The 24,913-nt window shown below is 35.3% G+C and overlaps 3 protein-coding genes across 3 annotated transcripts; 1 reads left to right on the forward strand and 2 right to left on the reverse strand.

Moving 5' to 3' along the window:
• Positions 1 to 596: 596 nt before the first annotated feature.
• On the reverse strand, positions 597 to 2,528 carry LOC113769297. Its single transcript, XM_027313759.1, has 2 exons — positions 981 to 2,528; positions 597 to 872 (listed from the first exon to the last, which is right to left on the reverse strand). The coding sequence occupies exons 1-2, from the start codon at positions 2,526 to 2,528 to the stop codon at positions 597 to 599; spliced, it is 1,824 nt and encodes a 607-aa protein (XP_027169560.1).
• Positions 2,529 to 2,582: 54 nt separating this feature from the next.
• Positions 2,583 to 3,764, reverse strand: LOC113769298. The gene is made up of 2 exons (XM_027313760.1): positions 3,325 to 3,764; positions 2,583 to 3,231 (listed from the first exon to the last, which is right to left on the reverse strand). Exons 1-2 carry the CDS (start codon positions 3,762 to 3,764, stop codon positions 2,583 to 2,585), a joined length of 1,089 nt encoding a protein of 362 aa, XP_027169561.1.
• Positions 3,765 to 14,096: 10,332 nt separating this feature from the next.
• On the forward strand, positions 14,097 to 15,413 carry LOC113769299. The gene has a single exon (XM_027313761.1). The coding sequence runs from the start codon at positions 14,097 to 14,099 to the stop codon at positions 15,411 to 15,413; it is 1,317 nt and encodes a 438-aa protein (XP_027169562.1).
• Positions 15,414 to 24,913: the final 9,500 nt, after the last annotated feature.

The following is a 24,913-nucleotide window of genomic DNA, read 5'->3' on the forward strand; positions in this document are numbered from 1 at the left end:
ATCCATCTTATCAAACGGGGTTTAGCGTCCTTCTTGGTCAGTAGATACCTCAAAGCTGCATGGTCAGAATACATAATTACTTTAGCACCTAGCAAATAAGGTCTAAACTTTTCTAAAGCAAAAATAACAGCTAAGAGTTCTTTCTCCGTAGTGGAGTAATTGAGTTGAGCGCCATTTAAAGCTCTAGAGGCGTAATATATTGCGTGCGCCGCTTTCTCCACTCTCTGTCCCAAAACTGCTCCCACGGAGTGGTCGCTGGCATCACACATAACTTTGAATGGGAGATTCCAATCAGGGGGTTGGATGACAGGTGAAGAAGTGAGTAGTTTTTTCAACTTCTCGAACGCTTCTTTGCACTCCTCGTTGAATTCAAAATTGACATCCTTTTGCAAAAGCCTGAAAAGTGGTGCCCCGATCTTTGAGAAATGCTTGATAAATCTGCGATAGAAACCTGCATGTCCTAGAAAAGAACGAACTTCCCGTACAGTTACGGGGTAAGGTAAAGCAGATATCACATCTATTTTAGCTTTATCAACCTCAATTCCTCTAGACGACACTACATGTCCTAGAACTATCCCGTGCTCAACCATGAAGTGTCATTTTTCCCAATTGAGCACTGGGTTAGTCTCAATGCATCTTTTTAAAATCAATGTCAGGTTATCTAAGCAATCGTCAAAACTATCACCATAGACACTGAAGTCATCCATGAATACCTCAATTATTCTCTCCACATACTCAGAAAAAATGCTAATCATGCACCTCTGAAATGTTGCAGGGGCATTGCACAATCCAAATGGCATCATTCGATAGGCAAAAGTGCCAAAGGGGCAAGTGAAAGTTGTTTTCTCTTGATCCTCTGGTGCAATTGCTATCTAAAAATAACCAGAGAAACCATCTAAAAAACAATAATAGGCACGACAAGCTAACCTTTCAATTATTTGATCGACGAATGGAAGAGGAAAATGATCCTTCTTGGTCACCGCGTTCAATTTGCGGTAATCGATGCACTGGCGCCAACCCGTAGGCTTTCGAACTGGAACGAGGTCCCCTTCATGATTTTCTTCCACAGTTACCCCTGCTTTCTTTGGCACCACTTGGACTGGACTCACCCACGGGCTATCTGAGATAGAAAAAATGATTCCCACGTCCAGAAGGTTGATTACCTCTTTCTTGACCACTTCCATCATGATGGGGTTCAATCTCCTTTGTGGTTGTCTTATCGGCCTAGCATCCTCTTCCAGGCGAATTCGATGCATGCACACGGACGGGCTTATACCCTTTATGTCCGCAATTGTCCAACCTATAGCTTCCTTATGCTCCCTTAGAACCCGTAGCAGCTTATCCTCCTCCCTGGGTGATAATTTGGATGAGATTATCACTGGTAACGTCCATTTTTCACCTAGATAGGCATACTTTAGATGCTCGGGCAGAGGTTTTAACTCCACTTCAGGTGCCTGCACGATAGAGGGTAATAGCTTTAGGTGTGGTTCAGGCACCAATATAGGAGCGACATCATACCTTAGAGAACTTTGGCCTAGTGATTGCAAGGCTCCAACCATTCTTTGCAAACTGACATCTAACTCCATTTCACAAGTTGCTTCCAGATCCAAATGTTTGGTGATTGCTGTCTCCAATTCATCCCTGCTATTAATTTCAAACACTTCTTGCACCAAAGGGTCGATTACACTCATAGCGAAAATAGCATTAGAATGACAAGGATATCTCATGGCCTCAAATATATTAAAATGAACTATTTCTCCATCAAATTCCATCGTTAGGGTGCCCTCACTAACATCAATTTTTGTACGAGCCGTGCTCAAGAAGGGCCTCCCCAACAAAATTGGTGATGGATTTGGAGAACGTTCATTACCCATATCAAGAATATAAAAATCAGCGGGGAACACTAAATTGTTCACTTGCACTAACACATCTTCTATCACCCCATCGGGATAAGCATTAGTCCTATCAGCCAATTGAATTATAATGCCAGTTTCCTTTAAGGGACCCAAATTTAGAGAAGCATAAATAGCCTTGGGCATCACATTTATAGAGGCTCCTAGGTCTAACATGGCATTCCTAATGCTAGTGTTCCCGATTTTACAAGGGATAGTGAACATACCTAGCTCTCCACACTTGGGCGGAAGTTTTCTTTGAAGCACTGCGGATACGTTCTCTCCCACAATTATCCTTTCATCTCCCCTCAATTTCTTCCTATTGATGCATAGGTCCTTCAAGAATTTGGCATACCGGGGTACTTGCTTAATTGCGTCAAGTAAGGGGATATTTATCTCCACCTTTCTAAACATCTCCAGAATTTCCTTTTTCTTGTTATGCTTTTTAAGCCTTTCCAACCTGCTAGGAAAAGGTGGTGGGTTAGGCTTAACTGGAACCACTGGGGTACGTATTACCTTTTTATTTATGCCGGGCGTTCCTTCTTCCTCAAGCTCCTTCTCAATGCGGTCCTCATTCTTGTCCTTCGGAGCTACTGGTGCTGGTCCTTCAACCTCTTTCCCACTCCTGAGGGTCATTGCACTTACATTCTTGGGATTCACCTCAGGTTGGGATGGCAGTTTTCCCTTTCCCTAGGAGTCCAGTCGGTTGACAATTGAGGCCAATTGACTCATCTGATTTTCCAAGTTTTGCATACGCGCCTTCGTCTCTTGACTGCTGGCCTCAGTGTCCTGCTGAAATTTCATAGTGTTAGAGGCTATGATTTTAACCATGTCTTCTAAGGACATACCTGGGTTAGAGGAGGGTTGATTCTTTGTTTGATATTGTTGCTGGAAGCCCTGTTGTCTATTGGGGGTGAAATTTTGTTGCTTATTTCCCCCATAGCTCAGATTTGGATGATCCCTCCAACCCGGATTGTATGAGTTGGAATAGGGGTCATACTGTCTACGTGGCATGGGCATGTTACCAGCCATGTTTGCTTGCTCAATTCCCTCCTCTTGTAACTGTGGGCACGAGTCGGTGGTATGACCACTGTTCGTACAAATCCCACACACCTTGGCCTGCTGTACATTTCCTACAGCTATCTGTCGAACAAATGAGGTTAATTCAGATAACTGCTGTTGAATGGAAGATGAGCTTACCTCGTTGACCTTTCTCGTAGGAACATCCTCTCTTGTACCAAACTGCTGGCAGTTCTCTGCCATTCGCTCGATTAGTTCCCAAGCCTCTTGGGTAGTTTTATTCACCAGTGCACCTCCACTTGCTGCATCAATGATATTTCTATCGTTTATCAGTAGCCCCTCGTAGAAGTACTAAATCAGCAGTTGATCACTTATTTGGTATTGAGGGCATCGGGTGCGCAGCCTGGTGAACCTCTCCCAATATTCATACAAGGATTCCCCGTGAAATTGTTTGATGTCACATATTTCCTTTCGCAAACTAGCAGCTCTGGACGCAGGGAAATATTTTTCAAAAAATTTTTTCTGCATCTCTGGCCACGTGGTGATAATGCCTGCAGGTAGACAGTATAACCAGTCTTTTGCCGAATCCTTGAGAGAAAAAGGGAAGGCCTTTAACTTAATTTGTTCATCAGTTACTCCCGAAGGCTTCATACTCGAACACACCACATCAAATTCCTGCATGTGTTTGTGGGGTTCCTCACCTGACAGACCATGAAAAGTAGGCAACAAATGTATTGGACCAGGTTTTAATTCAAAAGCTGCATTCTCACTAAGGCGAGGGAAAGTTATGCAGAGAGGTTGTTGGGTCAAGTTTGGAGCGGCCAACTCCCGTATTGTTCGTGCATTTGCCATGGTGACTTCCTCCTGGTCCGAATCACTCGAGTGATCACTATGCAGATTTAACGATTCCACCTCCGGATCCAGTCCTTGAGATGCACCACTGGACTGCTCCTCTCTGAGCTGTCTAGTCTCTTTCCTAGTTTGACGTGCAGTCTTCTCTACTTCAGGGTCAAAAATTAAGTCGCCTGTACGAGAAGAACGAGGCATAAACTAAAAAAATACCAGAAAGAAAGAAAGAAAGCAAAAACAAATTAGATTTAAAAAGGAACAAATAATTAATGCCAGTCCCCGGCAACGGCGCCAAAAATTGACAGGTGCCGAACCTGTGCAATAATAAATACCTACTCAAACAAAATACAACTTCTGTAGACAGTGATAAGTAGGGTCGAATCCACAGGGACTGGGGATATTTGTTTCTTTTAAAATTCCAATTGGAATGAGGGGGATTTTATCGGAGTTAAACTAAAAAAACAATTAAATAATTCACTGGAACAAATAATTAACTAGCACGAATATAAAAAAAAGGGAATTAAATCAAGAATATATAAATTCTAGCCAAGGATACAACTATTCAGGCATAGTCCAATTATCCGATCATTGATGCAAGGGAGGTTCACTTAATGTATTAATAGGCTAGTTATAGTCGTTGACGAAGTCTAACGACCAATTTTTCCTTAATTTATTGATAACCAAGGTACGACCGTTGATTACCCCTAATCAGAAAATACTCCTAGGTACGACCATAGGAATTAATTTCCCAATTGCATTAACAACTAGAAAAACATAGCCCTAATCAATAACACGCTACGAGGGTTATTTAAATTAGATTGCACGCTCCCCTGATGTGTAAACATACCAGTTACCACTAATATTAATCAATCAAACAATTACGGATTTAATTGACTAAATTGGCACGAGATTAATAAATCACATTGAACATCGGGCCCTTGACATTCAATTAATAAATAAATCCCATGAGAATTCAAGCAGACATCATACAAATATTAATAAATTGAGGAACGCGTGAAAACTAATTAGATCTCACAGAATTTCGGGATTGCGCCGTCGAGTTGACCCTTGACTAGATTGAAGGTTTAGCCACGCCGCATAATTAAATCACCTCACGAATTAAATGATTGCAACGGCATTGCATTTACTAGAAAGCAAGGAATAAAAGATGTTTCCCCGTTGGGGAATATTGTCAAACACCTGGCGTGTGTCAGAGGCCAGTCAGAAAAAGAAAGAAAACTAAAAACTGAACTAAAAACTAAAATTGGCCGCTTGCTTCTGTCCGTTCTCTACTTATAGAGAAACAAAAGGAAGTTGACTAAAGCTATCTAGTCTCTGGTCCCACCGCAATTGGGAAGCAAGCAAAAGATTACAAGGAAAAAGCTTCTCCTCGTGTGTTTCTCTCAAAAGCCCAATTGAAGAAAAGCCTTTGCTTCTTCGTGGTCCTCGCTGATGTCCCTCTTAAAAGCCAAAGGAGATTACTAATACTCTCTCCCGTAGGACTTGAGCCAATGAAGTATACAAGGTGGGCCCTTAGCCCAATTGTCTCTTGTTCCCTTTCTTTTTGGTAGTTTTCTGCTCCATTCCTGGAATTAGACCCAAATACCAAATTTAAGTAGATATCGGCAATTAACACAATATTTGATAGGTATAACAGGGGAAATGAGTTATAAAATTACTATCAAATAATGCCTATCAGTTTACAGACTAATTTAGTGATGGAACTACCATAGTTTGGTAGTGATTTTGGACCATTTGTTTTTAGTTATTGTTGATTTTGATACAAAAAAAGAGCTAAAAAAATTTAGATGATATTAAAAGTCATCAAAAAAAAGAATTACTAGTTTAACGTTTGATTTGGATAGGTATTAACGACAACATTGATAGTTCTTCTATACTTCTAATGAAATATAAGAGAAATGAATAAGAAGGAAAATGAAATTATAAAATCCATCCTTTTTATAAACATAGCAACAAGAGAGTTTTATTAAAATATTAAGGTTTGTATTGTCATTTAAAATGGATAAGGGAAGTAGTTGTAATTTTTGAAACCTTAAGGGAGCCACATGAAATTATCAAAAACCTCAGGGGAGGTTTCTGAAATTATCCCTTAATTTTATTCATGGACAAAATAGTTCAGAATAAACTATCAATTCCAATTTGTGAGTTAAGAAAAGTTCTAAATTGAATTTTGTATTGATAGGAAAAACTACATATTATCTACTTTCATGCAAAACCAAAAAAAAGTACGCTGTAATTATTTAATTTAGAGGAGCGCATTAGCCTAATGAAATTATTTGTAAAATTGCATGTGCAACACTTGTGTCAAAGTCACAAATGTGCACACAATTACAACAAATGTATCAAAATAACGAATGATTGCACAATTACAACAAGTGCACAATTCTTCCTTTTGTGTGTCTTAAAAGTTAATCGTGCAACTAATAAATGCAATAAAATTTGGAAGCACCACAGGGATTAAGGATTTGTCTATCTAAATAAAAAAAGAAAAGAGTTTTAAGTAACTAATCATAATTAAAAAGAAGATCATGTTGAAGGTTGATTAAGTAATACTCCTTAGTCCCAACTCACTATCAATTTATTATCAGGATAAAAAAGTTGAAAAAGAATCACATCTACGATCAACAATAGCATTAAGTGGCAATAAGGTGCAAAAGCTCGTCAAACACTATAAAAACCAGAGCCAATCACAGAAGAAAGAAACAAGACTAAATGAACATGAATGGCCTTCCCCGTCCGGTTCTCAGAAAGCCTAAAATCGAAAAAACAAGCGGAGCAGGAGAAGAAAAGAGAAGCAACAATGGCAGCAATCACGGAGAAGAAGACGATGAGAGAACAATGAGGAAAGAGCAAGAGGAAGCTCTCGTCGAACACCTTACTAAAGAAGTAGAACGCCTCCGCCATCGCATCACCTATTACGCACTCAGGTTTCCACTTTTTTTCTCGCAATTTCTTCCCTTTTTTGGGTCAGTTTTTCACAGCCTTTGGAATTCTATGAATTTCTAAGTATGCATTTCTTTTCCCTGGAAATTTGGATTGTTTTGTGCTGTATCACTCAAAAAGAAGGACAATGGCAGCGGTTGGAAGCTTCAGAAATGGTGTAGGAAGCTTGTTTAGGTTTGACCTTTTTCCTTTTTTGTTTATCATCAGTTGTTTCTATGCAAATTATCGTTTAGCGCTTATTAATTTAGGTTATAAATGTGTTGAATGTGGTTTTTGATAAAGTGCAAGCGAAGCAGTAAGTATGATAAAAGATCTATTTTTATGCGAGTAGTGTGAAATGAAAGTTAAGACTTTTTTTTTTTTTTTGGAAAAAAGTTTTCTATTAGGTGTTTGAGGTGGCAATGAGCGTTGATGAAGGAAGTGTTTTGGTGGCATTGATTAATGGAGTGAAGATAAACGAATCTGGATCAAAAGTTGCACGCAGTTCTGGTTCACAACAGAAGGCAATTACCCCAACCAACGATAAAACAAATGTCAAAGTAATGGAGGAAAGATCTTACAGGGTATCTCCTAAACCAGAAGAATGACATTTTTAATTTCTTGTATTGCCTATTTATCTGCTTTATGTGATGACATGCAGAAATTGGTTTCCATGCAATTGACGTGTTCATGATAAAACAGGTAGAATTGATGCCTGTTTGCTTTTAATTACATGAGGAACATAAAGAATTGATTCCACTTGTACAAAGCAGCTCTTCATCAATCATGATTCGTTGCCAAACTGGCTCAGTTATATCTATTCAACACAAAAGAAAGTTGAGAAATCTTATGTCCTGCAAAAAATGATCAGCTATTTGCAACCAGATAGTTACCCCTCCTCTACTTATAGTTATCAAAGTCAGAATGAATGCAGATGTGGCAGGGGCATGCATCTTAACCCCTGATCTGAAAAATCCTGTGATCCGATCCAAATTAGCAAATATTCGGTCCATCAGATCATATGAGGATTGGATTACATTTGGATCAAAAGTTTATGAGGATTAGATTCGGATGTCATTTTTTGTGATTTATTGTGATGCCTCCACTTCTCCCAAAGGCGAACCAAAGGGTATCCGCGGGACGCCTGCTTAGCTTTCGCCATGACTCACTACAAATCACAATTCAAAAACTCGAAATACTGCGAATAACTTCAATATATATTCAAAGTACTCCAAAATATTTCACACTTACAATTATTTAGCTTTCAATCTTAAGTACAACCCAACGGAATATGTACTATATCCATCCACTATAATACAACTTTGAATTTTCAAAAGAAAACTATCTATTACTATTCACAAATACTCTTGGTCTCGAACCCTGTTAAAGAGAACAAAAACGTGGGATGAGCTACATAGCCCAGTGAGGTTCCAAGACACTAGCAGTTCTAATAAATCAAGTAATTGAGCATACCACATGTATGGTTCGGGGTTGCACGTTGGCTCATGAACATAAGACATTCATCATTGTACGAGTAATTTGAATGTATCACAGGTATGATACAAGATTTGCACGTTGGTACATTTGCATGAAATAGCTATCTCTATGCAAAATAAACACACATTGAAGGATACGGTGTTCCAGTGGAACCATGTCGGTCATCTGCACCTTATAACTTCCGGATCCCCTCGGTTTGTCTGGCCATCACCTTATCCCTCCAGTGGTAATACTCGAGTATATCAAAACGGTGTCCCAGGGTTCCAACCTACCCGACCGAGCCCAGTCCTGGCTCGAGTAGGTTAGTAACCAAGGGTAGGGCCCAGTTCAGCTTAGAGCTTACAACATGCACAAGTAAACAAGTAAACCGATGAACGGCGAAAATTTATCGTTTTAGTAGGTTGAGTGAGATAAAGTACACACTCACCTTAAAATGGTGGACAATTTCATATGAGCAATTATAGTAACACATAACATCTAAACAAGTAAGGAATATACCGAAATTTCATATGAACACGGAATTTATGGTAATCAAGTAGTCAAGTAATCGGGTAATCAAGTAAATTGGTAAACGGTAAGTAATTACGGTTAACGGTTAACGGTTAAGTAATCACGGTTAATTGGTAAACATTTATCATTTTAGTGGGCCGCCATTGGCCGTCTCCCACTTTTACCACTTAAGAATCGAGGAGATTCACTCCGATCGACTTATGCAGCCATAGCATAATTAATCATTAAAACACTTCACATAAATATGCAATTCAAGTATTTCATGTCGAGTAATTCAAATAGTCACATAAATATGTTCTTCAGGCATTTCATATCGAGTAGTTCAAGTAGTCACGTAAATATTCTCTTCAAGCATTTCATATCGAGTAGTTCAAGTAGTCACGTAAATATGCTCTTCAAACATTTCATATCTAGTAATTCAAGTATACCTTACTTAGATATGTATGAGTGTGGTAAATACTTAACATGTAGCACTTAACACTTAATGACTATGGGATAAGCATGTCATAGACTTATTCAAATTACGTACTCCTATATGGAACACTCACCTATTCAAAACAAGTGAGTAAGTACTCAAACAAGTGTTTAGATGTCCACTTCGAGTTCCTCTTGAAGGTCTCCTTGAGCGCCTGAGCAAATAACCATAAATTATTATACACTATCACTTAGAACCCCTACTTATCAAAGAAGGTTGTACTAGTGTACAATCTAAGGAGAATTCATGAATTGAACCTTAATTATTTATAATCGAGGCTCGGAAGTGGGTTTCAAAAACACAAGAGAAATCTGATTTTCGCCTTTGAAATCAAGTGTAAAATGGTCTAGCAATATCAGAGGAAAATGGAGAGTTTGAAACCCTCAATTTCCTTTAAGTTCGGAAATTTCAGATTCAGCAAGCAAACTTTGAAAAATCAGATCTCACTCTCTATGAGTCCAAAATTGGAAAACTTGGTACCGTTGAAAACTACTTCCAAAGTACTAAAAGTTTCTAGAAGACACTTTTCCATGATTCCAAACGGAAGGTATTCAAAATTTGTCTCAAAGTTGCTGTTTTGGCTTGCGATCCAGTTTTGGGGTTGGTTTTTGGCAAAGTTTGGAAATTCGAAAAAATTCACACAATGTGAACTAGCCTCTGAAATTTTGAAATCAATTAGAGTCATAAACAAAGTTTAAAACACAACAAGCGGAATAAGAATCGGAGTTTTGAGCACCAAGATATAGTAGCTCAAAGTTGCTGAAAAATTGAAACTTTTAGGCAATTTCCAAGTTCAAATCAAAAACTTTGGGACTTTGGTTAAGCATTGAAACGGACTCAGAATGGCACTGAATTTAGCAGTATTACACTACCATATAAGGGCTATTCCTCTGTCGAATTTCATGAAAAAATACGTACGGGAAGTCAGTTAACAAAGTCACGAAATTTTCTAAATTTTCAATGCAAAGCTGCCTTATGCTACCATTTCCCTTTTCTAAATCATTTGGCTAATGAAATATTTTCAAACATGGTTCATTTGTGTAGACAATGTCTAAGTAACATTCAAGATACATTTTCTTAGGTGATTAACACCAAAAATTTTGAAATAACAAGTCCCAAGTCAAGATTGGCCATTCGGCTAAGAGAAAAGGAAAAGTTTTCCAGATTCGAAGAGCAATTTTGGGACATCTTTTGGATATCAAAATGGTCTTAGAATATCGCCAAATTTTGTACAATTAAACCTCCATATGAGGACTACTCCTCTATCAAATTTCATTTGAAAATTCACACGGGAAGGTAGTTAACTAAAGCATCAAAGTTCAAGAAATTTCCCAAGGCAAAACTGTCTTCTAGCTCTTCTTTCCTTTTTAAACATTTTGTCCAATGCAACCAACCCAAATCTAGTTTATTTGTGAAACAAAGTCCAAGGAACATCTAATATAAAGTTTGGTAGATGTTGGATATCAAAGTTTCCAAAACAACAAGTCCCAAATCAAGCTAGGCCATTTAACTAGCCAAAAAGAGGGTTTTTACTCACTGCATCAGTTTCGAAATATGGCCACAACTCACTCAATTCAACTTGGAATTGAGCATTGTTGGTAGTGTTGAAAACTAGATTCATAAAGCTACAATTTCTCTGAAGAAATAATTTTCAAAATCTGTCCACAACTAGCTCATATTTGAGCATCAATTTGCTGCTCAAAACAGAGCTTCCAGTGAACTAGCGAAACAGGGCAGCCAAGTTCAAATGGTTGGTACGGTTCACTCGGGTGGAATCAGGACATGCATTTTTATACCATTGGAAAGCTGGGAATGTCTAGTTTCGAGTGCCACAAATGGCACTCGATTTTGACATCGGAGTAAAAAGTTATGGCTGAAACAAAAACACTGCCTGGGTAATCCGGGAACAATTTCCAGTTTTGAAGCCTTTTCGAAAATTCAACTTTTGGCCAACCAAATCAAGTAATTTTTGGTGGAAACTTTCTACACAACCTATACAACATATATACATCATAAACAAGTCAATTGAACCACTGAAAAGTGCTCAAAAGCACACGAAAATGACAGGGGCAGTTTCGGAATATTTTTGCTCATCACCTCCTTTGAGTTTCCTTTCACCAATACAACTTATTTCCACTAATTTAAGCACTAAACCGATATTAATAACATCAAAACTCATGAAATCAGTCCTCAAGTCATTGTGGGAGTTCATAGAGCCCACACACCAAAATCCATCAATCTAAAGCTACCCACATGAAATTATGAACTTATAAGCGCTAGATAACTTCCATAAACAAAGGTTTAAGAGGTTGATCGTTGTTTACCTCCTTGGATGATTTGAGCAGAAAATTTCGGTCACTCTAAGCCCAAGAAAAACCGTGAAATGAAGCTCTCCTCCAAGCTCAAGTGAATCTCCAAGTTGTTTACTAGTTGTAGTTAAATTTTGGAGTAATTTGGGTGAGAAATGAGGGAGTTGTTGAAGAAGAATTTTGGTTGTCTTCTTCCTTGGAGTGATGCACGGCTGGTAGAGAAGAAAAGAAAGGTTGTTACAGCTGCAAAAGCTTCTTGAGGAAGCTTAAGATTGTGTGGCTAAGAATACTCTAAAAGTCAACTAAGACTAGTGTGCATACGCGCGCGTTTCGTGCTCGTTTTCTCTCGGATTTATTTCACTTATGCACTAAACCTCTAATGCACTTTCATTCATACTATTATTATTCACTCTTAATAGTCTAAAAATAATGGTCTTAAGTCCCTCAATTAATCGCGCGCGTAAAAATGTGTACTTCCGATTTAAGCGCGATAAAGTGAAATCTCCAAGAAATTCTTATAACGATAGTATAACTAACTATCACTTGAGCACTTAAACATAAAAATACCTACTTCAAGACTAATGTACAAGTCTCCAATTTTTCAATCTCATTGTACTCTCAAATCGGCTATAGTCTCCAAACACGTATTCACTATTCTCACTAATCTAGCTTTCCAAAAATTAATTTTTAAAACAAGTCATTTTAAAATATATGCAAGTCGTAGTTCCATGTAAATGGATCCAAAAAGGTTGGAATAAAATATTCAGAGAAAACAGGTGAGTAAATAATTAATTAAGCCAGTAAAATAAAATAAGAATAAGAAAAATTGCGGGTCCTCACATTTATTGATATGTGATCTGATCTGCATAGTTCTTTTTTTATGTTTTTTTAGAATTTTTTATACATTAAATGTACTAATTAGTAATAGTTTAATATCTTGTTTCTTATCTTTATATCTATATTCTCTTTGAAAATAGGTTTCTTTGCATATGGTTTTAAGTTTTTAAACATATTGTCATATAATTTATGAATAAAAATTGTAGAAGAAATACTAAATCTTATTAGTTTAAATCAAAATAAGAAAAAAAAATATGAAAGTTACTTTATATTGAAACAAAAAAAGTTAATATTTCCCATTGAACGAACAACCTATGAAAATTACGATGTTCTGCACTAAGCCACCGTCTACGTTGGGTTGGGTTGATTTTACGGGAGGCGAAGCCAAAAGAGCCCAAGAAATGACACTAGAAAAAGAGACGGAGGCGTCTAATTTTGTGTTTCCTAAAAGCAAGGCAACATTAAAGGCTGACCAAAAAAAAAAACTACACTTGCTTTTGCGAGTTTCCAAAGTGGTGAAAAATTATTTATCTTTGTGCAACAAACATATTATTTTTTTTCTTTTGAAAAGTCCAGCAAAGATTAGTTGTAGACGTATATTCTATTTATTCTTATGTCTCATTTGTGTATATTTATAATATTCTGACTCAGTAGCAGAGAGTGGGGGCAATTTAGACGATTAAGACAAATTTTTTGTTAAAAAATTTTAATAACCAGTATGATAGTTGTGTGAATTTTGTTAAAATTATATAATATTTTACAATAATAACAACTAGATGACAAAAAAATTTTGTATGGTAGATAACAAAAATTTTTACATTTATTTTTATGTACTAAAAGTTTTGAATCCTAAATTGCCAACTAGTATTTGACTTCATTTGAAACATGCGATTGTTTATAAACTTAAGTGATAGCAGTAGACTTCAGGAACTCAGAAGGGCAAAATACTTTGGGCCCGGGGCCGGGGGGGGAGGGTTGCAATTTTAGGATAGGATTAAAAAATTAAAATTTTTTTAGTCAATTTTAAAAATTCTTCAAAGTTCAGGGGAAAACCTTTCTTGTTGTCGCTTTGGACTTGATTATGACTAGACTTTAGCCAAATCTTTTAAATTTTATCTGCATATAACCGAGTACTCCCTCCGTCCCAAAATTTGGGTCGCTTTTTGGGAAACACACTTTTTATGTACAGTAGCATAATGGGACACACTTATCTGATTATTCCAATCGTGCCCTTTGTTGTCCGTGGAGTAAAATAACAAGCTGTTGGGTGTTGGGGACCACTTGCCATTAAGACATTTGACTAAAAGGCAAAGACAAGTTAAAGTAAAGCAAACATCCGTTTCCAACTCTAGCTATTCCTCTGTATGCTTGGGTTTCATAAAATCAACAAGATCAGTTACAGAAGATTGACAATGGAAAAAGGTAAGATTTCTACAATTCCGTCTATCACTTTGTTGGTGCTTTTTTTTTATTTTCATTTTGTTTTATGATCTTTTGATCAATTTGAAGTAGATAATCTTGAGACTTAGCATAATTTAGCTAATCTTTTATTTGGCGCCATTTGTTGTTTTTCCCTTTTTTTCTTGAAATTTGGCGGTTCATTGAAAATTTGTAGATGCATTTTTTTAAGCTTTTTGTTTCTCACGTTTCTTATAAATAGATTTTGGAAGCTGATAATTCTGATGCCTTTATTCTCTATATAATGAGATTATAGAGAGATTCGTCTATTGCACAAATTCTGTTTGATAATATTCCCCAATGAACATGGATAATCATAGTTTTCAAAATTATGAAATCTCTAGGAAAAAGTTGACAAATCAGCAAAGGCAAGCCATATTTGAAGCATTATTGCAATATAGTTATGGTGGACAACTAGAAAGAGGATTAACCAAAGTTATTGCAACACAGTTCAAAATCAGCACGAGGACAGTACAAAGAATTTGGGAAAGAGCAAAGTCTTCAATCATTAATGGAGGCTCGGTTGACATCTCTCGCAGGTTTCCTAAGAGGGCAGGACGCAAAAGGGTAGAGATAGACTTCAGCACTATCATGGAAATACCTCTACGGTGTCGAACAAATATTCGTTCTCTATCAACCAAAATGAAAGTTGCCAAGTCCACTCTTCATCGACGAATAAAAGAAGGTGTTATCAAAGCACATTCAAATGCATTAAAGCCTCACCTTACTGATGACAATAAATTGGTAAGACTCAAATTTTGTTTGTCAATGCTTCAACAAGAGAGTCTTAATGATGCACCTGTTTTCGAAAACATGTGCAATATGGTTCATATCGATGAAAAGTGGTTCTACATGACTAAGGAGTCTGAGAAATACTACCTACATCCTGAAGAAGAACACCCTATGAGGACTTGTAGGAGTAAAAAGTTTATTGTTAAGGTTATGTTTCTAGCTGCAGTTGCTCGACCTCGCTTTGATTGTTCTAGAAACAAGCACTTTGATGGGAAAATTGGAATATTTCCTTTTGCCTTCAAAGAACCAGCTAAAAGGAATAGCAAAAATCGTGTTGCTGGTACTCTAGAAACAAAGCCTATCCTATCAGTGACCAAGGAAGTGTATAGAAGGTGCTTAATTGATAATGTTTTGCCTGCAATTCGTGCTAAATGGCCACAAAGTGATGTTATCAGCCCTATCTTCATCCAACAAGATAATGCAAAACCACATATTGATCCAATGGATGTTGAGTTCATAGAAGCTGCCACAAGAGAAGGTTTTGATATTCGTTTATCATTTCAACCACCTAATAGCCCTGATATGAATGTTCTTGATCTTGGGTATTTTAGAGCCATTCAATCACTCCAGCATCAAGAAGCACCTAACTCTATTGACGAACTAATTTCTGCTGTTGAAAAGTCTTTCGATGAATTATCATCTGAAAGTCTCAACAATGTGTTCTTAACCTTACAACTATGTATGCTTGAGGTGATGAAGAATTGTGGAGGGAATAATTACAAAGTTCCACATATTGGGAAGCAACGGTTGATAAGAGATGGAAATCTTCCTTTGCAAATTGGATGTGATAAGGAGCTTATTGACAAAATCATCCATTATCTGCAAGCATGAATGTACTGGTATTGGTTAGAATTTCCATATTATTTAAACTTTGCTAACTTCTAAATTATGATAAAGGTAGTGATAATGCTATCTAACTTATGATTGATTTCTTTTTCTCTATTTTGTTCTGAAGGTATATCAAGTCATGGATCAAGTTTCTGGACTTGGATTATGCTAACGCTTTTTGTGCAGAACAAGGGACTTGACTTTTGCTATTAATGCTTTTGTACAAAACAGGAGACTTGACTTTTGCTAGACTTTTGCTACTAATGCTTTTGTACAAAACAGGGGACTTGACTTTTGCTAGACTTTTGGTACTAATGCTTTTGTACGACTTGGCTTTTGCTAGACTTTGCTACTAATGCTTTTGTGCAAAACAGGGGGCTTGACTTTTGGTCCTAAGTTATTTTTGAGGGTTGCTTATAAGATTTGGTTGTCACTCGAATCCATTTTAGGGGCATAGATTTTGTATTTTGTTGATTTGTATAGACAACCATGAACTCTTGGAAGCAATGAGCAGTAAATGTTATTTTAGTCTTGGTGCTTTCAAATTAATGCCTTGCTTGGATGTTTAGGATTTCAACGTAATACGCATTAGTTGATCATTTTATTTTTTCTTTGATATTTTTTTCACTCTATTTATTTGTTAGTTTGATACTAGAGGCAAATTTAAGAGCAAGAACACAAGTTATAGGACAAATTTTACCTTTTCTTTTTTCACCTTTACATTAAAAAAATTAAATAGTGATAAACAAAAGGGTAAGGAATGCATCTAGCATTCTTTATTTGTTTATCCAAAAAAAAACTTGATTTGTATTATTGTAAGAAATTTGTTCTTTTGTTAAAAAAAAAAGATAGAAAGACAAGAAACAAAACTTTCATTGCATCTGCAAACACTTGTGTAGCTTGAAAAGAGTAAAGAAAGAAAAAAAATGAAAAACAAGCAAAAAGAAGAAAAAAGGAAAAAAAAAAACAAAGATTTGAAGTGCAGGAAAAGAAATGGAAATGAAAACAAAAAAAAAAAAAAAGCAAGGAAAAAGAAGAAAAAAGAAATACAGTAACAAAGATTTGAAGTCCAAGAAAAGTAACGGAAATAAAAAAAAACGCAAGGAGCTAAATGTGTTATGGCAGGGCCCATCATAATTGTTTAGTGCAATTTTGACTTTTCAATAGAAGGGTATAACTGGAAAGTAATTTTAAAAGTAGTTTGACTTTTTTAAAGTGACTCAAATTTTGGGACAAGTAAAAAGTGGAAATATGACATTAACAATGGGACGGAGGGAGTATTATTTATCAGTTATTGTTAAAATTTTAAACTCTATTTGGATAATATTTGGAAAGAATGAACTTAAACTATAGTTACAGTTACATTAAAATCAGTCCATGGATTAATATCAAGGGTTTAAGTTTGACTGGTTGTTTGCATCAGATCTCAGATTCTCTATATTTGTGTACACTAGATATAGATCCTTTCTTTGTTTCCTTTGGAAATAGACAACTGGTTAGTAAAACAAACTTTTGGTCAATTTTTGAAGGGAAAATTTGGAAAAACACAATAGGAAAAATTAGTATTCATTAGCTAGGTGTAAATTTTCAAAAAATTGTTAGGTAGATTAAAGGTTATAGTTCATAAATAATAAATTTAGTTTGTAAAAACATGTGAAGTGACCGTAATTGCATATACCAAGACTTGTATGTGTACGTGCACTTGCACCATATGTGCACACGTGAGTATACATATGTGCACATATGTCGATTTAAATGTGAATATTCGAATGTGTATATATATTTAAGAAATTGTCAATTTTTATTTATAAGGACGTTACAATTCAATGAAATATACATTACTATGAAAAGAATTCAGTCATTTAACAATAAATTTATTACCTATGTTAATTGGTAAATAATAACCCATACCCCGTTCCAAAATTCACCTGATGTTACACTCATCTTTTGAATTTTTAATTTTTCTGTTCCCATTTTCTAAATTTTCCCAATTTTGAAAAGTTATTAGCATAGTTTGTTTTTCTCATGAAGTACATTGGTTGAGGTACATAAGGATTGCAAAATTTTCCTTCAAAGAGGTACATTTCATATCTAATAGGATCTGTACTAGTAGAAAACGAAACATTATGAGCACCTAACAAAAAATTTGTAGACCAACATCCTTCCGTGATGACTCCCTCGTGTGTAACTCACTCAACCAAGAAAAGACTTGAGCACAATCCAAACAAGGGCAAGAAAGATACTTCCGTACTTTCGACAATTATTAAACTTTTGTGTATCTTAATTATGTATACCCCGCCCTCGCAGTGAATCAACTATATTTGTAGTTAAACCATACCTACTCTCGTGGTTATGATATTAATTACAAGCTCATTTCTTCAATGAAATTATATGAAACAAGTCACTAAAGCCACAAAGGTGCACCTCTACTCTCGTGAGTGTACTACCTAGGTTTATCACTTCTTTGAACTAGTGTTAAATTCCAATTTTCATTGCAAACTTAACACCTTAAGATAATCACAATTAATGGTCAGTTAATCATGATTAGATAAGCAAAAGTGATAAATAATTTGTTCAAAATAATATCACCAAGTAGCCAAGTAAACATCACAAACAGGATATGGCAAGTTCAACCATAACTCTAGGCATAAACTTAACTAAACATGAAGAAAATAAAAGAAAGATCCATACTTGTATTATAACTAAACATAAGATGCAATACAAGAAATAAAGTGATAGGAGAAATGTCACCCATGTCACTTGAACTCCATGCTCTCCATCTTCATCCTCAACTTCATCTAAGTTTAGCTACAAATACAAGAAGGAAACACTACCCTAACTAATGAACTAAGAAAAACTAGTGAAAGCTACATTTCTGGTGAGTTTCTCTAGCCTTCCAAAGTTATCTTGAATCTTGCAAGTCCATAGCTATATGTAGATGAATGTGGTCAAGAAATGAGGCTTGAAACATCCCTTTTACAGCTGCTAATTGGTTGTCACACGTTCATCAATAGTTGTGAATTATTGGAGGAGGAAATAAGTTGAACAAGTGGAGAGCAGCCATTTCTCACCAGAATCTGGCCACTTCAACTGCTATTTTCAGCTCGGTGGACTGAGATATGATCAAAATACCAGTAACTGGTCATAGCTCTATTGTCAGCTTTTGACAGCAGACTTTGACTTCTATATTTCTACTTTTTGACTAGGAATACGGCTGAACTGGACTTTGATATCTCCATACCAAATATAGATCTATCTCTTAGCTTCAAAATCGTTCAGGAATCATCTTAATCCAATGTGTGTAGCTCAAGATATAGCCGAAATACCACAGGTTGCCAAAGCTGACTTTTCTTACATTCTTTTGTTCTTAATTGCATTTCCTCTTTTGTACTTCATATTCTATTTTTATCACTTAAAACCATCATCAATCATCCAATTATCTTCTCAATGCACTCAATTTGTTGATTGAATTGTTAAACCTACAAAACATGAAGTTTTTACCATAAAAATCCATAAAAATGCAATTTTCACACTTTAAACCACAAAATACGCATTTTCACTAGAAACTTAGTTAATTAGCTATAAAACTAAATAAAACACACCAAAACTAACTAATAAAACACACTTAAAATACGTAAAATATCTACTTGTCAAATACCCCCACACTTGAACCATTGCTTGTCCTCAAGCAATTAGAAATACAAACCAACAATGATTCCAAATTTTGAACATAAACATATGTGCACCATTCAACTTCATTTCCTCAAAAACAAGGTAAATAACCATTATGTAATCATCCATTAATCCTCGAGTACTCATAATATCAAGTAAAGGAGAGCCAATTATACCGCTATTGTAACAAATTCAAGTCAATTTCTCATCCTTGCCCAATTTCACAAGCAAGTAACTCATATAGTCAATAAAATACACCCTAAACCCATGATCATCTTCTTATTTTGCTTAAAGAGGGATTTATTGATATAACATAGCTAAATATATACTTAAGTTGTGAAAGTGCCTTTTGACGCGACGATCGACATTTTTAGATAAAGATCGCCGGTTACTCAACACTTCATATACTCAAATTGCCTTGCATACTCTTAATTCAAGTACCATTTGACGCGAAAGTCGACATTTGTAGATGAAGACTCCCGGTTACTAAGCACAAGAATCATTGGAGTAGGACAACTCTTATTTTTTTTTTTTTCTTTTCTTCTTTTTTTTCTTTTTTTTTATTTTCATTTTGTTTTCTCTTTTTTTTTTTAGTAAATATAATAATTAGTCCCTCAAAAGAATAATCATGAGAAGAGTATTGCAATTATTGACCATATTTATCACTTAACTTATAAAATCAAATAAAGAGAAGAAATTTTATCAAATATGCAAAATGTGGGCATAATTTTCTCCACTTTATAAGATATATTTTCCTATAAATGCACAAATTATAATCACATAATAATCATTTTCAAGTAAATTGAGAAAAGAAGTTTCCAAATAACATATATTTACGTCAAAAGTAGAAGGAATTTGAACTACTAAAGGTATGGAACTTGTTACCCATTTGGATAAAATTGAAAAAAATTGAAACTTTTGGGGCATTTTTGCAATTTTGCAACCAACAAGTCAATCACATTCAATGTATATGATCTCAATTCTCCCCCCCCCCCACACTTAACATGCACATTGTCCTCAATGTGTAAAAAGGAAAATCAAAATAAAGAAAGTAATACTCCTCTATTGATGTGATTGAAGTGCGCAAAGTAAAAAGTTCACGAGCCATTGTCCGGTTATCTCCACAACTTCATTAGTTCCATTAGTGATGTAAACCTAAAAATGGAAAATGAGAAATAAAGGTGATAACAAAGGCATTAACAAACATATAACAGCGATCCGTAACTCCTAAGCCTTTGTGGTGGTGACGTTCCTATAAAAAATACACAATCAACTACTCAAGGTACAAGGGAATACATGAGGAAAAGAAGAAGAAGAGAATCAAGGAACCTGCATTTTTCTTTAAAAACATCCTTAAAAACGCGACTGCAGAAAAAGCGCCTATGAACTCGTGTTTTGGAGTCGCGTTTTCTGCTTTAATGATGCAGAATAGAATACGTGACTTAAACGAATACGTGACTTTGAGTCGCGTATTGAAGTTGCGTTTTCTTTGTTGTTGGTGCAGAATTGAATATGCGGCTCATGAATACGCGACTTCAAGTCGCGTATTTTTGAGCTCGTGTTTTCAATTTCTACAGTTTTCTGCAGAAATGTTGTAACTTTCCAAAAATATAACTTTTACCCCAAATGCTCAAAATGCATTCTAGACCATTTTTTTACCAAAATTATCAATGCGCGCACATGTAACATGATCAAAACATGCATTTTATCCCTTTCTAACGAATAAAAAACAACGTTTACTCAAATCGAGGGGTTGAATTCCTTGATCAAATTTCGCCTTTTTCACCTCATTTGGTCACTTTTGCTTCTATTTCCCAAAACTACAAAAGAAAAACAACAAAATAACTTAAAAACATAATTGAAATATAAAATCACACCAAAATAACATAATATACTAAAACATTGGGTTGCCTCCCAACAAGCGCTTTTGTTTATAGTCGTTGACTCGACTATTGAATCTCATTTTTCAAGGAGGCTTAGTTAATGAATAATCCACCAATTTAGATCGTGGTGGATCATTAAAAGGTGGCTTAATAGCAAAAGTCACATAATTAAATGATAAGAGAGATGGAAGTGACTTACTTATCTCAAGTGTTTCATAGATATTATCTTGAATGTGTATCACTTGAGAACTCACCAAAGGAACGTCCGCATGGCTTTCTTGGGCTATAATACCTTTAAAACCTATACTCTCAATATATACACTCCTCACAAGGGGTGTATTGAGTCATTAAATCTCACCTCTTGAGATTCAAAGTTAGTTTCAAAGGTACTATCATGTGAAATGGACTCTTTTTCATTGAAACTCATATTAGATGCATCATTTTCACCAAAATATAATCCATTTTCACATACAACACTCCCACCATTCATGATAGGATCATTTTGCATATCATTAGAAGAAATAACTTCACAAAATGCATGCAATTGCTCTTGTATACTACCAAAGTGAGAAGTTAATTCATCTATCCTTTCCTCGATCCTAGCAAAATGGTCGGAAGTCGCATTAGCTAGTTTTTCTAAAGCTAACTCCTAAGATGGCCTAGAATCATTAGCTAATGGTTCACTTTCTAATTCCTAAGGTAAAGGTGCATTAGCTAACCTTTCTATTGCCATTTCCCAAGATGATTTAGATTCAAATTGGACATATTCGGGTTGGTAATCATAAAAACATGGAGAATTGCTATATGCACATTGATTATCCCAACCATAAGCATAAGAACTGCTCAAATTAGCACCATATTGATCAAAATAAGGATTGTAATGCCCTAATTCATCATAATAATCCACATTTTATGCTTGTCTACGTGTATAGGTAGCATGATAATCTCCACACAAGTCACAAATCATATGATTCGAATTAAAAGTATTAACATTCCTCTTTTGCTCAATTTCATGCATAATAGTGTCCATTTGAATTTGTAATGTTATAACATCAAGTTTAGCCCTTAAGCACTTTAAACCATCTTCAAACGACATACCTTCGGTAATTTTTTGGTTACCTTGATTCAAGGAGCTTTGCACATAGTAACCATCCATTGTCGATCTTTCTTCTCTCATGCATGGTCTCCTCATGTTTTCTACTCTCCTTGAGCCCCTAAACATGCTTTCAAAATAACTAAAAAAAAGTTTAGTCAAAGAGAATAGATGACTCTAAACACATAAAAAAAAGCATACACAAAGACTCAAAAAGACACTAAAAACAAAAATTAAGACACTAGACACTACAGATACAAGAAAAACAAGTAAAAAATGTCTAAATTAATAAAGTTGCTCTTAACACCAATATTGACAAATCTTCCTCAGCAATGGTGCCAAAAACTTGACGTGCGCGGGGTATACATATCAATTTAGTTCATCCACATTCAAGTTTTACATTTATAAACTCCTAAATACCCCACACTCGATTTGTCGCAAGTATACAAATCGTGAGCGAGTATAGGGTATTAAGGGTCGATTCCACAGAGAAGATTGCAACTACCGGTGATTTTCGAACTCCTTTATTATTTAGACTATAAACATGAAGTAAAAGTAATAAAATTAACACTAGAAAACTCCTTGAGGTATGGAATTCCTTACTACTCTTGCAAATAAAGTTACCGGTTAAGTCAATGCTATTATCTTGGCTAGTTATGGCGTAATTTCCTCATGTATGTGAAACCTACTCTCGTAGTAAATCAACTATACTTGTAGCTAAACCATACCTACTCTCATGGTTATGATATTAATTACAAGCTCATTTCTTCTATGAAATTACATGAAACAAGTCACTAAAGCCACAAAGGTGCACCTCTACTCTCGTGAGTGTACTACCTAGGTTTATAACTTCTTTGAACTAGTGTTAAATTCTAATTTTCATTGCAAACTTAACACCTTAAGATAATCACAATTAATGGCCAGTTAATCATGATTAGATAAGCAAAAGTGATAAATAATTTGTTCAAAATAATATCACCAAGTAGCCAAGTAAACATCACAAACAGGATATGGCAAGTTCAACCATAACTCTAGGCATAAACTTAACTAAACATGAAGAAAATAAAAGAAAGATCCATACTTGTATTATAACTAAACATAAGATGCAATACAAGAAATAAAGTGATAGGAGAAATGTCACCCATGTCACTTGAACTCCATGCTCTCCATCTTCATCCTCAACTTCATCTAAGTTTAGCTACAAATACAAGAAGAAAACACTACCCTAACTAATGAACTATGAAAAACTAGTGAAAGCTACATTTCTGGTGAGTTTCTCTAGCCTTCCAAAGTTATCTTGAATCTTGCAAGTCCATAGCTATATATAGATGAATGTAGTCAAGAAATGAGACTTGAAACATCCCTTTTACAGCTGCTAATTGGTTGTCACACGTTCATCAATAGCTGTGAATTATTGGAGGAGGAAACAAGTTGTACAAGTGGAGAGCAGCCATTTCTCACCAGAATCTGGCCACTTCAACTACTATTTTCTCTATAATGTAGGCCGAAATGGCTCTTCTTCAAAACATGGAAGCTGTAGTCCTCTGAATTAGCTTTCCAATGCTTCAAGAATCATCTGATTTGGAGCTCGGTGGACTGAGATATGATCAAAATACCAGTAACTGGTCAGAGCTCTATTGTCAGCTTTCGACTGCAGACTTTGACTTCTGTATTTCAACTTTTTGACTAGGAATACGGCTGAACTGGACTTTGATGTCTTCATACCAAATGTAGATCTATCTCTTAGCTTCAAAATGGTTTAGGAATCATCTTAATCCAATGTGTGTAACTCAAGATATAGCCGAAATACCACAAGTTACCAAAGCTGACTTTTCTTGCATTCTTTTGTTCTTAATTGCATTTCCTCTTTTGTACTTCATATTCTATTTTTATCACTTAAAACCATCATCAATCATCCGATTATCTTCTCAATGCACTCAATTTGTTGATTGAATTGTTAAACCTACAAAACATGAAGTTTTTATCATAAAAATGCAATTTTCACACTTTAAACCACAAAATACGCATTTTCACTAGAAACTTAGTTAATTAGCTATAAAACTAAATAAAACACACCAAAACTAACTAATAAAACACACTTAAAATACGTAAAATATCTACTTGTCAATATCTAATAGGATCTGTACTAGTAGAAAACTAAACATTATGAGCACCTAACAAAAAATTTGCAAACCAACATCTTTCCGTGATGACTTCCTCGTGTGTAACTCACTCAACCAAGAAAAGACTTGAGCACAATCCAAACAAGTACAAGAAAGATCCTTCCTTACTTTCGACAATTATTAAACTTTTGTGTATCTTAATTATGATATTTTTCATCGTAGAACAGCGTCGTTGCTGGTATATATGAAGGGATCATTTCAGAAACCTCTCTTGAGGTTTCTGACAATTTCACTGTCCTCCTTTGAAATTTTGGAAATATCACTTACCTCTCCTATATGCCATTTTGTGCCCAATGCTTATCTCATGGATGGTCAAATGACTTTATTATCCTTACAATTTGGGAAATATTATGTATTTATATGGAGAGAAACAATTGAGTCCCTTGTACTAAATTAATCATGATTTGGAATATAAAAAAATTTGAAATCTTGAATCTTGAATGTTGAATTTTATAATGATAATTGTTAACATTTTAAAATTTATTTTCTATATTTTAGTAGTTCTTGTAATTTCTTCCCCCAAAAAAGATTAAAATTCTGTTGAGATATCATTATTTCATAAATTTTTTATAAGAATAAGTAGATGAATATGAAAATACACAAAAAAGAGGGTAAAATATTAAAAATATGTTTCCAATTAGATTTTATTAAGTTGTGGTTAAGATGTAACTA

The sequence above is a fragment of the Coffea eugenioides genome, chromosome 4 (genome assembly GCF_003713205.1).
Source record: "Coffea eugenioides isolate CCC68of chromosome 4, Ceug_1.0, whole genome shotgun sequence".
Taxonomy (NCBI): domain Eukaryota; kingdom Viridiplantae; phylum Streptophyta; class Magnoliopsida; order Gentianales; family Rubiaceae; genus Coffea; species Coffea eugenioides.

What these genes read in the sequence shown, in the direction of transcription:
- LOC113769297 (XM_027313759.1), bottom strand. Translation starts at nt 2,528, where the DNA reads ATGACCCTCAGGAGTGGGAAAGAGGTTGAAGGACCAGCACCAGTAGCT. An exon ending in ATTACCGCAAATTGAACGCG is followed by an intron (nt 873 to 980) that starts GTGACCAAGAAG and finishes GGTTATTTTTAG; the next exon opens with ATAGCAATTGCACCAGAGGA.
- LOC113769298 (XM_027313760.1), bottom strand. Translation starts at nt 3,764, where the DNA reads ATGGCAAATGCACGAACAATACGGGAGTTGGCCGCTCCAAACTTGACC. An exon ending in TTGTATGAATATTGGGAGAG is followed by an intron (nt 3,232 to 3,324) that starts GTTCACCAGGCT and finishes GATAAACGATAG; the next exon opens with AAATATCATTGATGCAGCAA.
- LOC113769299 (XM_027313761.1), top strand. Translation starts at nt 14,097, where the DNA reads ATGGATAATCATAGTTTTCAAAATTATGAAATCTCTAGGAAAAAGTTG.